This window comes from Orbicella faveolata, unplaced genomic scaffold (genome assembly GCF_042242905.1).
Source record: "Orbicella faveolata isolate gen_17 unplaced genomic scaffold, um_ofav_v1 contig_14, whole genome shotgun sequence".
NCBI classification, from domain to species: Eukaryota; Metazoa; Cnidaria; class Anthozoa; order Scleractinia; family Merulinidae; genus Orbicella; species Orbicella faveolata.
This window is the reverse complement of record NW_028301541.1, coordinates 9,507,501-9,522,500: the sequence shown is the minus strand read 5'-3', so window position 1 is coordinate 9,522,500 and position 15,000 is coordinate 9,507,501. Positions and strand designations below refer to the sequence as shown.

The following is a 15,000-nucleotide window of genomic DNA, read 5'->3' as shown; positions in this document are numbered from 1 at the left end:
ATTTCCACAAAAGGTAAAATGGCTCTTCATCCGAAAGTAAATAAGCAATAGACCATTCTTTCTATGGGTTTACCTGCGCAATAAACCACGCGAGTTGTTTGAAGAATACGAGAAAAGCTTAAAGGCTCGTTATTTACAAGCTTTTCAAGTGTAAGCCCATATAAAGTGTGGAGTATTGTTTTTAAGAAGTAACTATAAGAATGAGAGGAAAATTTATTGTACTTTCGTGATTATGTTACTTATTCTCATCAACTTCATGAGATGACGCGACAAACCAATCACAGCGACGGAAATAATGAAATCACAGACTCAGCGCAGGACACAAAATCCCCAGAGTAAAGCGGTAAAAACACTTTGTTCTAAGAGAGTTTTAAGAGAGGAAAGGAAAAGGTTATCGATGAAAGCCAGAAAGTATATCAATTAATTCAACAGTATTCTGATGGGGAAAATCAACCGTTTGTAGGCGGTCATTTCGAAAATAAAAGACGGTACGAAAATTAACCTTGCAAGTAATAAATACTTCATACCCTTGGCGAAGTGATTCAACGATAACTCTCCAAAGTTTTGCGAATGGAATAAACGTTACTTACAGAAACGCTGCTTCCGAAATTTATTCAGAATTTGTTCACTTATGTTGAATGCTATGAAGTCCGTGTTTCTCTCAGTACTGTGCTAAATGAAAACTATTGCTTGAAAGCTAAGCTTTGTATGCAAAGCAGATTCATTTATCGTGTTACGCATACATTGACTTTAACTCAAAATTTCTCATCAGCTTAATGTTAACTCGAAAGAAATTTCTGCCCTGCTTTTGTAACAACCGAAATTGATCAGTCCAGCCCCGCTAACTTCGTCCTCCACCATACCTCGACAGACCGTGGAAAGCACCGAGGAAAGGATTTTAAACTTCCTTAATATTAAACTCGAGCGTAACCGGAGTCGGCGTAAATTTTGAAAAAGGATAAAGCTTTATATGCCAACCAACTTCTGGACCTGTTTTTCCTTGCTAGTTTTCATGTATATGATGAATGAAAAGTTATTCATGTTATTGATATCTCAGCCAGAGAAAGCCGAAACTGTTTACTACATTTGTTATTGCTAGTGTTCCCGCGTAGGACTGCCATATCGGGACCGTGGTTTTCGGTACAGTAGTATAAAGATTTTGCAACTGTATTGACCAATCAGAGCGTGTGTAATATCTCTGGTATTTTACAAAGGCTCATATACCATGGTGGCTAACGTTTTTATAAGTTAGAATTCCTACTATAGTTATACCTTCTAGTTTATTATTAAAATTTTTCTTCTTTTCACCTTTTTTTCTGAATTTTACTTAGCTTGTCTATTAATTATTTGTAGGAAAATTAGCATACTCTTTTACTAGAGGACTAATCAGCCTCACCAACCCGAGTATAAATAAAATTATGTATGTATGTGTAGGTGTATCCGTAGGCGACAACTGGTAAAGATAGCAATATGGATTTATATGAGAGAAGAACTTATGCACGTTGATAGTGATGTTACAAGGTTCATTGTCAAATGTACTAAGCGCTCGCCGAAATTTACATTGGTAAATAAAAACACGATGAGAACAGCTTTGCCAATTTTTCTCGCAGTTGAAAAAGGGATTTGATTATAAAGTCATTCTTTTCTTTTTGCATTCTTATTTTACACTATTTAATTTTATTTCCTATATTTTTCTTTACAAAAAAAGAAGGCTTTAAGGGAGCTTTCATAGCATAAATAAGAACAAATAGGGAAAATTGGAAGTGTACTCTGTGACTAATTAATTTGGCGACAATGTTCGTCAAAGTAAATATATCTATCCTACCTATAAGGCGCAATATCCGGTTTATATTATCATGTTTGCAAAAGGACATTTCCGCACTTCCTGAAATGATTTGGGTTGACAACGTCATATAATATAGCCACCATTGTGAAGCAAGGAAAAGTAATGTTTCAGAGATTGTAAAAGAATATTTCGTAGGCGTTGAAGTTGATTGACCATGGTACCTATCTGTGAACAAGATATGGAGCGTTTCCAATTTATTGTTTTCGCGGTTACAAGTTTCAACCCACACACCCGTTATTACGTTGTACAACTCAAAGTAATCCGCAGATGTTTTCAAAGCAACATATTTTGAAATCAGAAAGTAAGAAGGACGTCGAAAGCGGAGAGTTCAAAGCCAAGGTTGTCTTATCTACGAAAACTGAACCAAAAACAAATTTTGAGTACACATCTACAGTGTAGAACAGCGACAAAGCGACCATTCTTCGTCATTTATGGCTAATAACACATCATCTCAGAACTCTCTAGCTGTCGCAACATGTTTTCATTTACCAGATCCCAATTTCGACGGAGCTTCACAACGGTTTACCATGAACCTTGTAACCGCCATCATCAACATTATCGCCTCTCCTTTGGCCGTGATATCCAATTCTTTAATCGTCATTGCAATCCTTACCAGTTCCCGTCTACGAACGCCTTCAAATTTTTTAATAGGATGTCTTGCTCTCTCAGATGTGCTTGTTGGCCTAACAGTTCAACCAGGTTACATTTGTTTTAGACTCATGGAAAACCAGCATCGTTCGGTCCCTTGCTTCGTAAGAGTCATGTATTCCAATGCGTTTTACATTTGTTGCGGGGTTTCTTTCATGACTCTTAGTGCCGTTTCCTACGAACGTTTAGTAGCAGTTCGACTTCGGGCGAGATACAATAACGTTTTTTCGGGAAATCGTGTTCTTAAATTTATGGCCGCTATTTGGGTCCTGAACATTGCGTTAACAAGTTTGCAGTGGGTGGGAATAAACCAAATATCAAGAGGCATTCATTTGATCTTGTGGTTTCTCTGTCTTCTGGTTTCCGTAGTTGCAAGCATTGGAATCAGTTTGATTCTGCGACGACATCATCGTCAATTACATTGCCACAGCACAATTTTCGAAAACATCCGAAGACGAAGAGAGTTGAGGCTAACAAGAAATATCTTATTTATCGTTGGAGTTTACTTGTTGCTCAACTTTCCTGTCTTGTGGGTAAGCCTTTATCACCAGATTCTGGAGCAGAACATCAAGACTTATAACCACTACAGCTGGACAGAAACTCTTGCTTTTCTGAACTCCTGCACAAATCCCTTCCTCTGCTTTTGGAAGAATCGACAAATTCGTCAAGGTATTTTTGCGATTCGAAGAAGAATAACTTGGCACTTGGCAAATAGCGACGAAAACGTTACAGCAGTGGGAATAAGTAGATACAGTAAAAGTGTTACGCCGTCGAAATTTACAGGGGAGATTAACACAGCTAATACCGCTGAAAACATGACATCAAGTACAATGTGAGATGAAAAAAAAAAAAAAAAAAGACAGTCAGGCAGACTTCCTTTAGAAAAAATAGCTGGGTATTCTCTCTTTATTCAAATTGCAGATTCGAAATCACACCTTGAATAACGAGCCACTCAATTTATTAGCACTATCCGAGGGTCTCAATGAAGTAATGGCTTTTACGGCGAACGGTTGATATTTTGTATTTTTCTTACATTCAACTAAAATAGGCGTCATACAGGCGCATGTGACTACTGCCTAAGAGTAAAAATGGGAAGAGTAGAATTGTCTTTTTTTACGATGAACATTTGTTTACGGCTAACGGTTAAAATGTTCCAATTCTTACGTCTCACGGCCAAATGTCTGGCCCGTTTTAAGGATAATGACCTCGTCCTATCATATCATGGCAGGGAAATCTTCTGACGGTCTCAAAATCATGCGTCCTTTTGGTTATTTGTAACCATTTCCGATGTGTATGTGATCTTCTCTTACAATAGAATACAGTTTTTCATCTAAGCTACCAATCAGTTCTCGAGCCAGATATCAACATCATTATCATCGGAAGAGGTTTATATGTGCAAGATATGTTACTCCATCCTAATTGACAATGACTACCATGAGAGATTTAGGTACGTGTACATAGATAATTCTTTAGGTAACTAGGGACAATTTCCATACATAGTCTACATTGGGAAATCCAATATTTAGATGAACTTGGAAATTCTCTTTTCTTCCCGTGGTACCTAAAAATTTTAAAATGAAATTCAATTCGACTAGAGATTTAAGTCACGTCCGTGTTCACATACGTGCATTCGCACAGTATTTACATGAAGTACAAATACCTTAACACGCTTAAAGAATCTGTTAAGCCTTAAGTTCAAGGATGAAGACTTTGGGTGCTTTCCATTCAACCAGATAATCCGGAGCTTTCTAAACGGGGGCAGATGATATACAGTTTCCTGGACAAGTTTTCGGAAACTTTTAAAATTCCTAAATGAGATCGAACCATTCAACTGAAAATTCTGGAAAGGTCGATAGGAAAGTCAAATGGAAAGGAACTTCCCGGTAAGAAATTCTCGAAAATTTGTGTAAAGGGAAATTGGCGTTCCATTCTCCAATGGAAATTTCTGGAAATCATGGCTGGAATTTTATGTCGAATGGAAAGCGCCTTTTGTCCTTATCTTTTTTGCTTTTCTTTTTCTCAACTTAAATCTATCAAAATAGTGAATGTGATATTGAAAGTGGCATAAACTAGATCAAATATCGTTCGGTAGACTTTTTGAAATATATATGGTGGCCTCCAGTTAGCATTAAAACTTTAATTGTATTCGGTGATTTAAGTTGACGAAAAATGGACATAACACTTAATTTAATAGATTTAAGTAATTGAAAATAACCTAAGGGTGGCTCACTAAAACACTATCTAGTCAGTAGTTCACATTTAATTCAAATTTAAACCTATTCTAACTCAAAAAAGGTGTTTTCATTTTAAACTCACGTTTAATGTTATTGAACCCTGTATTAACCCTATTCGGAGTAGCCTGAATTTCAGCCGCCTCCTCCGCTCGCTAAGTCACTCGAGGAGAGAGACGTCGCCTCTCTCCTCGAGTGACTAGGGAACTTAAGCACGAGTCGTTTTAAAGGCAACAGCAACTTCAGCGACCGAAAGAGCCTGGGAAGAGAACAACGTCGTTCCCGCCAAAATATAAACGTTAAGCAGCTAGACGAGTTTTGTAGCAGCGACGTCGGTAGCAAACTTTGTTCGCTTTTAAAATAAGCTGTTTGAGAGAATGTCATCCCTCAGTGAAATGAAAAACCTGCCTCTTTTTTTGTACAACAGTAAAAGCATCTATGACGAAGAATTTTTGACCTTGTACGAAAGTTACAGTTCCAAGAATCCAGAATTCCCTTACAGCTCCTACCCAAAGTTTGATTACGACCAGATGATGAATCAGAGTGTTTAGCGGAGTTCAGAGTGCGAAAACAGGACATAACATTATTGGCAAATGTTCTTCAACTACCAGTCACTTTCCGATGTCCGCAAAGAACTTGTGACCGAACTGAAGGGCTTTGTATGCTTCTGAAGCGCGTCTCGTATACATATCGCTATTCAGACATGATTCATCGTTTTGCAAGACCAGTTCCTGAAATAAGCATGATTACCAATACAGTGATGGATCATATTTTTTTGAGCCATGGTCATCGAATTTCACAATGGAGTTTTGATATATTGAGTCCGCCAATGCTACAGGAGTATGCAGATGTTATCCATGCTAAAGATTACAACATGGAAGTTGACAAAAACAGGACAATTTGAAAAACCGTGCCTGTCAAAATACGGTTGCCTTATCTCAAATAAAACTTGCCGTGGAATGGTGCACAATTTAACTAGTTCTTATTATTTCATTGTTAATGTTGTTATTGCTTCGGTATAAATTGCTTGGTCGAAACTTTTTCGGTTTTGTTCACACCACGCTAGAACTTCGAAGCAAAACACGTGGTAACCATTTTAGTCGAAAATACGTCAAACGCCAGAGACCGTGTAGTACCACATTTCTAAACGCCAATCAGCGAGAAGAGAGTTGAAAAACCACCCGTAGCGGAGTTTTTTGACGAAACTTTGAGGTGTTTGGAAATGTGGTAAAACACCATCGCGACTGTTAGATATATCTTTTCAGTCGGAACTAAAACTAAGGAGAAACTGGAGAAATGGAATCGTACGAATATGTGGTAATATTCAAACACCGTCATGGCCATGAATTTCTTTGCTTAAACTTGATAAATTTTTAATGATGTTTTTTTCTGTTCAATTTTTTTTTTCGTTTGGATTGCTGCTTGCTCAACTTGAGCTGACATCCATTTTATGCAATAATTATACCCCTATAATTTGTTGGGATCCGTCTTTAGAGAAATCTATTTCTCACTCAGTGATCTTGCTTACTACGTACAGTTAAAGCTTAAAGATTTTAAAAGAGATTAATTTCTGACTCGTTGAAATGAATACCTCTACGTATTCTGAAAGTAGTAATGTCAGTTTAACTAATGCTAAAGAACTGACGTGGAAGGGGATTTCCGTGAGCAGTGAGTTACAATAATTACACTTGTCAAAGTGATTCGTCTACCATTTCCGAAAGAAGGAAATAAGGTTGCTAAAGGGTTTTGAAAAATAAATAACCACCGATTGCCTTTTTATTTTTGTGTCAAGAAAAAAAATTTGTAACGAGTTCTAATATACCAAAGCAATTGTCCATTAAACGTGATCTGGAAACACATTTCTTACAGATTTATATTGTTAATGCTTTAAAAACGTTAATGTTTCAACGCCATGATTGTAAAGATCAAATTCAAACAGCAAATGTTTTCCAAGCAAAATACCTTCAAATAAGAAGGGAGCGTTTCAAGGAGACACAATTTTTTTTCGTTTTAAGACCCATTGGTATAAATTCCAAGTGCCTCATTAAAACTTCAGAAGCAGCAATGACTGCAGATAACACCTCCATGCAGCATCTTTGTTTGTCGCATCATGTTTCACCATGTTTGTCATCCGGTGTTTCACAAAAGACCTGTTTTGTGTAATTTGAAAGAGTAAGGGTTAAAAAAATTGTTTGTTTTACTAAAATTTGGAAACTTCCGAGTTCGGGACTTAAGCTTCTTTGAAGATTGTCGACATTTTGGTAATCCGCAAAAATTTGGCAAGTATTTAAAACTGGAGGCCGCATTTATTTTACGCTACGTGTTGTCATATTTTCTATCTGTACAAACAGTCAAAATTCGCTCAAGCGCGGTTCCGCCCCCCACCCAAGAGTAAAATTACATAAATTTAAACTATTACTAATCATTTCAAATACACACGGCGCGGTATGGCAAATCCTGAGTCAAAATAAAAAATGAGATGTAGACTCGCAGAGAGTTTCACAATGACCTTTATTTCATATTCACAGAGTGTCACATCCCTTTGTACTATGGCGGTGCAAGTTGATGCGATGATCATATTTTTGTCTTGTTTTTGCGATATTCAAATTAAAAACAGTTTTCGCATCTCATTTTTCAATAGAAGAAAATATGAATTTATGTAAGTTATACCCCTGTAATTTATAGGGGTCCGTCTTTTCAGAAACGCAGCGATATCTTCTTCTGACTCAGTGTGCTTCCTTACTACAGTTTAAAGCTTGAAGATTTTGAGACGTTAATTTGCACTCGTTAAAGTGAATACCTTTTACGACTTCTGAAAGAAGTAATGTCAGTTTAATTAATGCTAAAGAACTGATGTCGAAGGGAATTTCCGTGAGCTGTGATTAACAATGATTACACTTGTCAAAGTGATACATCCACATGTACCACTTCCGAAAGAAGGAAATAAGTTTGCTAAAGGGTTTTGAGAAATAAATAACCACTGATTGCCTTTTGTTTTGTCCCAAGAATGAAAAAATGGTAACGAGTTCTGATTCACCAAAACAGTTGTCCATTTAACGTGATCTGGAAACACATATCCTACTGATGTAAATTGTTAATGCTGCAAAAAGGTTAAGTGTTCAACGCCAACGTTGTAAAGATCAAATTTAAATAGCAAATGCTTTCCAAGCAAAGTGCTTTCAGATAAGAAGGGAATGTTTCACGGAGACATACCTTTTTTTGTTTTCAGACCCATTGGCCACATTACAACTACAGAAGAAGCAATGGCTTTTATATAACACCTCGATGCAGGATCTGTTATTTGTCGCATCAAGTTTCATCTTGTGTTTCGCATCAGGTGTTTCACAAAACACCTGTTTTGTGTAATTTGAAAGAGTAATGGCTAAAAAAAAAATTGTCTCTTTAACTAAGATTTGGAAACTTCCAAGATAGGACTTTAGCTTCTTTGAAGGTTGTTGACATTTTGGCAATCCGCAAAAATTTGGCAAGTATTTGAAACTGGCGTTCGCGCTTATTTTACGTTACGCGTTGTCAGATCTTTTCCTTGAACAAACAAAATTCGCTATATCCGACCACCGCGAAAGCGTAAAAATAAATAAATTTAAACTATAACTAACTGAAGCAGTGCAAATACACACGGTGTTGCATATCCTGAGTCAAAACAAAACATCAGATGTAGACTCGCAGAAAGTTTCTCAATGTCTTTTTATTTCATATTCACAAGAGTGTCACATCCCTTTGAACTGCGGCGGTGCAAGCTGATGCGATGATCATTTTTTTGTCTCGTTTTTGCAATGTTCAAATTAAAAACAGCTTTCGCATCTGTATTTTCAATAGAAAAAAAAGGGAATTTATGCAATAATTAAACTCGTATAATTCATTGGCGTCCTTCTTTTGAGAAACGCAGCGAAACCCATTACTCACTCAGTGTGCTTGCTGACTGTAGTTTTAATTTAAAGCTTAAAGATTTTGTGAGATTTATTTGCACTCGTTAAAGTCAATACCTTTACGATTTCTGAAGGAAGTTATGTCAGCTTGATTAATGCTAAAGAACTGACGTGGAAGGGAATTTCCGTGAGCCATGAGTAACAATGGTTACACTTGTCAAAGTAATACTTCTATACCATTTCCGAAAGAAGGAAATACGATTGCTATTGGGTTTTGAAAAATAAATAACCATCAATTGGCTATTTTTGTCTCAACAAAGTAAAAATAGTAAGGAGTTCTGATTCACCAAAACAATTGTCCATTTTTCGTGATCTGGAAACACATTTCCTACTGATCGATATATGTTGTTAAATTGTTCAGCGCCACTGCTGAAAAATCAAATTTAAATAGCAGATGTTTTTCGAGCAAACTACTTTCAAATCAGAAGGAATGATTTTTTTCCTTTTAGATTCATTGATATAAATTCCAAGTGCCACATTATACCTGTAGAACAAGCAATGGCTGCAGGTAACACCTCCATGCAGGATCGTTTGTTTGTCGCATCATGCTTCCATTTGCCGGATCCCGATTTCGACAAAGTTTCAGAACGTCTCACCATGAACCTTGTAACCGCCATCATCAACATTATTGCCTCTCCTTTGGCCGTGATATCCAATTCTTTAATCTTCATTGCTATCCTTATCAGTTCTCGTCTACGAACTCCTTCAAATCTTTTAATAGGCTGTCTTGCTCTCTCAGATGTGCTTGTTGGCCTAACAGTTCAACCAGGTTACATTTGTTTTAGACTCATGGAAAACCAGCATCGTTCGGTCCCTTGCTTCGTAAGAGTCATGTATTCCAATGCATTTTACATTTGTTGCGGAGTTTCTTTCATGACTCTAAGTGCCGTTTCCTACGAGCGTTTGGTGGTAGTTCGACTACGAGCGAGGTATAACGACGAGTTTACAGGAAAACGCGTTCTTAAGTTTATGGCAGCCATTTGGATCCTCAATATCTCATTAACAAGTTTGCAGTGGGTGGGAATAAACCAAACATCAAGAGGCATTCATTTCATCTTGTGGTTTCTCTGTCTTCTGGTTTCCGTAGTTGCAAGCATTGGAATCAGTTTGACTCTGCGACGACATCATCGTCAATTACATTGCCACAGCACAATTTTCGAAAATATCGGAAGACAAAGAGAATTGAAGCTAACAAGAAATCTTTTATTTATTGTTGGAGTCTACTTGTTGCTCAACTTTCCCGTCTTGTTGGTAAGCCTCTATCACCAGATTCTGAAGCAGGAAATTAAGACTTATAACCACTACAGCTGGACGGAAACTCTTGCTTTTCTGAACTCCTGCACAAATCCATTGCTCTGCTTTTGGAAGAATCGACAAATCCGTCAAGGAATTGTCGCGATTGGAAGAAGAATAACTTGTCACTTGGCAAATAGCGACGAAAATGTTACAACAGTGGTAATAAGTAGATACAGTAAAAGCGTTATGCTATCGGGATATACAGGGGAGATCAATACAGCTAATACAGCTGAAAACATGACATCGAGTACAATTTGAGATACAAAAAACACAGTCAGGTAAACCGCCTTTATAAAATAATTGAGAGCCTTTCTTTATCGAAGCTGCAGATTAGAAACCATACCAAGAATAGCGACTTGATTTAATTTGTTAGCACTATCAGAGGATCCCAATATGGGGTAACGGCTCTTCAGTAAGGCGATTGGTTAATATTTTGGCCTTTCTTCGGCCAAGGGTTAATTTATTTTCCTTGCGTTTAACAACATAAAATTAATTGTTTGAAATGTTATAAAAATAATTTTGATTATTGAAAAAGTTACAAATATAAAAGTCATTTTTCTGCGCCTGTTGTCCAATGTGGAATCAGCTCGTTTAAGGGTGTGGTGACTGCAAAAATAGCTGTTCCGTAATCCTCCTCCACACCCCAGGGAATTTCCGAGTACAAAAAGTCATGGTGTGTCCTGCATGAACAAACGTTTTATCAAATCACTTACGTCTTTAAACAAGTGCTGTTATCTACAAACTTTTGGTTGCAGTAAAACTTCAAGCAGAACATGATAATGTGGTTTCAACGAAACGTAATTTTAAGTTTATGGTAGCTATTTGGGTTGTGACTATCATATTGACAAGCTTACAGAGGGCAGGCATCGACCAAATTTTTAAGGGAATACATTTCATCGTGTGGCTAATGGGTCTTGTGATTTGTGTGATTGCAAACATCGGAATCGGTTTGATTATGCGTTGACATCATCGCCAGCTACATACAGCCCCACTGTGCGATACCGAAAATATCCGGAGAATTTAGAAGAGAGTAAAACTTATAAGAAATATTTCGTTGATTGTTGAAGTGTACTTGCTATTAAATGTTCCGTTTTCCTTTGTAAGAGTATATGTCCACATTTTAAAGCGAGATATAAAGACTTCCAGCCAATTTAGCTGGACAGAAACTCTTGCTTTCCTCAATTCATGCACGAATTCATGTATCTACTATTAGAAGAAGCGACCAACTCGACTGAAGAGTTCTTGAAGTCAACATGAACTTAACCATAACCTCACTTACGTCTCCCAAGGCAAATTTTAACAGTGACATTTAAGCCTTGGGCATACATTTCTGGGGGGAAGGAGGTGTAAAAGTTGATGCAATCATCAACTTTGAACAGAAGATAACCTATGTAACTCTGAAACTCTCAGGAACTTTTCATTCATTTCGTTTGTTGATGTGTGAACTGTTTCTATATATCATTTCTCAGCGCCATAGCAACCACATGCAGGTTTAGCCAAATTCATTCTCTTGACACAATTCTCTGGTTTTTCCCGTTTTCTTGATCACTATGGTAGAATTAGAACATTATTATATTCCGTTATCATTTTAAAATGTTCCATTTCGTATACAGTCAACTCTCGTTATAGCGGACACGCTTGGGGACGTCGTTTAGTCTCCATAATAGAGAGTCCGTAAAAGCGAAGTGTGCGATAAAAAGTGCCCTTAACATGCAATAAATAACATAGACAATGTCTGTGAAGCAAGGAATATTGTGCAGACAAAAAAAGAATTGATGTGAAAGTAGACATTCTTTGGAAGTGTATCGTGACAAATGATGAACAGCAGACTGTAATTTTACATAATTATGTTTTATGTATCTTGTTCCTCAAACAAAATGCTGCGCAAAAGAGAAGGTGGACAACATTTAGCGGTATCTATATCCCGGATGACAGAAACTCCCCCAACCAAGTACTGAGTCTAGTTACGTCACAAGCTACATAATATCATTTAATTTGGTAAAATAAATTCCCTTTATGAGAGGTAAGTGGTGTCCGCTTTATCGAGAGTCAAGACAATAAAATGGTCATTTTGCTACCACGAAAGCGTCCGTAATTTCGCAATAGCGAGAGTCCGTAATAGCGGGAGTAATTTCCAGTCAAACCTTTATAGCTTTCGCCGGGGATCTGGATTTTGTCCGTAATAGCAAGCATCCGTAATAGCGGGGATGCCCGCAAGACGAGAGTTGACTGTATTGTGACTTTCTGAGAAAGTAGTGGAATCCAAGATCTCAGACTTAATGACGTCGTGTAAGTTCATATGATGTCATAACCAACCCAACAAAAAGACATTTTACTTTGTCGTGGAGGCCAAGGACTTCCTTCATTACCTTATACAGCTCAGTGCACGCATTAAATATCCTTTTCTGTCTTATTACAATGACAATCCGAGGGGAGATTTCATCCACTCTCTCTCCTTGCACAATGAAGGTATGTGCTTGCCTCTCCGTCTGAGTTGATAAAATAAAACCTCGTATTTGTGTTGTAGGTAATTTTCGTGCATTTCGACGTGCACGTTTTACTTTTCAACCACATTTATAATTATCATTATTTTTTTTAACGTACTTCTATATGACTTTGATTTTATAGAAACATTGAAAGCACTGACGTCATCTTAATCTACATAAGGCGTTTGATCTAGGGAGGGCGCTTCCTAAGGGGTGGACCATCTGAGCTCTGAGAAGAATGTCTTGTTGAAGAAAAAAATAATTTAAGACAAGGAAAAGAGCTTTCAATATAAGATACTGTTAGTTAAATTTGGGTGGTTTTAGACATGCACAAGTCAGAATTAACAAGATTTTACCTTGCGTTCAAAAATCGAGAAGAAAAAAACAGAGACAAACAGATTTTCTTTTCTGGCGTTACTCTGTATTAATTATTTCAAAGAACGGATAATTCGCTTTATACTAGACGTGTCTGGATCTGTTTACTGGCTTTTAGATGGATAGCGATAAATGTGACCCAAGGTTTGCAGTCGGGGATGACGCTATCCACCGGATAAATCATAATCTAGTCGATGGTGTATTTTGTTTTGTTAACACGTATCCACTAGATAGTGATTTACCCGGTGAATAGCGTTATCCGTTATCCACCTTTAGATCAATTGGGCCATTTATCCACCCTTTAACGGCAAGGTCCTAGTGTCTTGGAATGCTCGTCACTAGAAGATTATGTCCAGATCCCTGTTGATTAGTGGAACCAAAAGCCTTGAAAATTCTGAAGGTAAAACAGATAAAATTACATAAGATGAATTGTATTAGAATAGAAAAACAAGCACTGTAGCCTACACATCGATTATCTATTGGTATAAATAGATCAGCTTTGTTTGAGTATCATACTTTTGAGTTAAAATAAATGAAATAGCAGTGTGTAACAGGAAATATAGCCAGCCAAAGTGTAAATATAGTTTCACATAAAGTAACATAACCCTGACCTAACATGACGATCTTGCATCACGGTACGGTCAAAATAGGAAAGCTTTCTGTGCCCAAACGAGTGAATATGCAAAGCCATATTCATATAAGAATTTATTTCACCTGCTTGTCTACTCACCTGCACGTCCTCTTTCACGCAAATGAAACTCATTAGTTTTGATTCCAGGAATCACTAGACCTATTCAGTGCTTCTATTGGTGTTAGAACTATCCTGAACACAGCATGTTCCACAGTTCTTAATCAAAAGTTGGCCAGATGCTGAAGCACACTTTCAAATCAACGTCGCACTGTTAAAGCTGGCATACAATAGGAGACAGGTTGGGAGGACATGAAGTGAAACATCACGTAACGACAGTTTTCCTCTGGTGAAATGCCCGTTTTTGCGAAAAAATTATGTTGCATGAACTTCGGCTGGCTTGAATTCGTGTGATACGAAGCAAGGACAAAATGACCTCAATTTTCAATGTCGAATCGTGTGCACTGCTCCTGCAAACTGTCCCCGCTACTATACCAGCTTACTTTCTGTCCCTGCAACATGCAGCCTTGTCCTTACTTCACTTCCCCGCACCATGACCTCTAGTGTGTGCCCACCTTTAAGATTTTAACACCTTCCGAAAATTAATTTTGTACCAGAATGTCGCACAAACCTGTCTGCTTTGTTCTAATTCTTCTTTCGTTACTTAACATTATTTAAAATTTCGAAGAAATGATCAGAAATGGTTCACCTTCCCTAGAAAGACAGAATATGGTCATTTCATGTTGCTGTTTGGAGAAGAACAGCTAAATAAACGTACCAAGATTTAAAACTCACGGGCAAGGCCATTGTTCTAATTAGTGTACCTTTTGTTTGGTGAAATTCAATTTCAGTTCAAGTTCGGACGCGGTTCGGATTCAGCTCGTCAAGACAAGATCAGCCGTGATCTTCCCTAGGTTCAGCCTCGAGAGCGGAATTCCCCATCAACTTCTTTTTTCAATAGCTTTTCAATTCTCTGTTTTTGCTTGTTTAATTGTTCTTCCATGGTCTCTAAACTAACCTTCAAAATAAATGTGCCTATGATCTTCTAGGTTTGCTGCCTCCAAAACGCCCTCGATTTCCTCTTTTGCAATACCTTTAAGTCTCAGCAACGCTTTCTTCATCTCCTTCGCCTCAACAAAGCTTTTATTTTCAGGGTCAAACACCCTGAAGGCCATGATAAGGTCGATTTTATCATCTGGCTTTTTGTAATCCTCCAAGGTTTTGACAGTCTGAGAAGACTAAAAAGCCATCCCCTGACGAGAAGAAACAAAGGAGGACGTTGACTGACAAACAGACAAGCTGCTATGAAGCGCTCTTCCAAAAACTGAGAAAGAAAAGAAAATTTCCTTCAATTACAATGTCCAAATAGAATCTTGTAAGTCAACGTAAGTCGGATCTTGTTAATTTTATCCAACTGGACAAAAGTGCAACACATCCTGGCAGGAATGGTTTTGAACACGTTAAGCGCGTATTTAGAACAATCTAAAAGATTCAGTAAATGCAATGACAAGGGAAATGCACCAGAAATAAAAAAAAATTGAAT

The 15,000-nt window shown here is 37.5% G+C and overlaps 2 protein-coding genes and 1 pseudogene across 3 annotated transcripts in view; 2 read left to right on the top strand and 1 right to left on the bottom strand.

The window, feature by feature from the left end:
- The first annotated feature begins 1,899 nt into the window (after positions 1 to 1,899).
- On the top strand, positions 1,900 to 4,805 carry LOC110049043 (adenosine receptor A2b-like). The gene has a single exon (XM_089286499.1). The coding sequence runs from the start codon at positions 2,278 to 2,280 to the stop codon at positions 3,328 to 3,330; it is 1,053 nt and encodes a 350-aa protein (XP_089142625.1). The 5' UTR covers positions 1,900 to 2,277; the 3' UTR covers positions 3,331 to 4,805.
- Positions 4,806 to 9,129: 4,324 nt separating this feature from the next.
- LOC149113855 (histamine H2 receptor-like) lies at positions 9,130 to 10,380 on the top strand. Its single transcript, XM_089287692.1, has one exon. The coding sequence runs from the start codon at positions 9,171 to 9,173 to the stop codon at positions 10,224 to 10,226; it is 1,056 nt and encodes a 351-aa protein (XP_089143818.1). The 5' UTR covers positions 9,130 to 9,170; the 3' UTR covers positions 10,227 to 10,380.
- Positions 10,381 to 12,571: 2,191 nt separating this feature from the next.
- The window catches only part of LOC149113854 (calmodulin-like), a 4,501-nt pseudogene continuing 2,072 nt past the window's right edge, over positions 12,572 to 15,000 (bottom strand). The window contains exons 4-5 of the transcript XR_016206625.1: positions 14,476 to 14,710; positions 12,572 to 13,223 (exon numbers count right to left, since the gene is read on the bottom strand). The product of XR_016206625.1 is annotated as a calmodulin-like (transcript). The remainder of the gene's footprint in view (positions 13,224 to 14,475; positions 14,711 to 15,000) is intronic.

What these genes read in the sequence shown, in the direction of transcription:
- LOC110049043 (XM_089286499.1), top strand. Translation starts at nt 2,278, where the DNA reads ATGGCTAATAACACATCATCTCAGAACTCTCTAGCTGTCGCAACATGT.
- LOC149113855 (XM_089287692.1), top strand. Translation starts at nt 9,171, where the DNA reads ATGGCTGCAGGTAACACCTCCATGCAGGATCGTTTGTTTGTCGCATCA.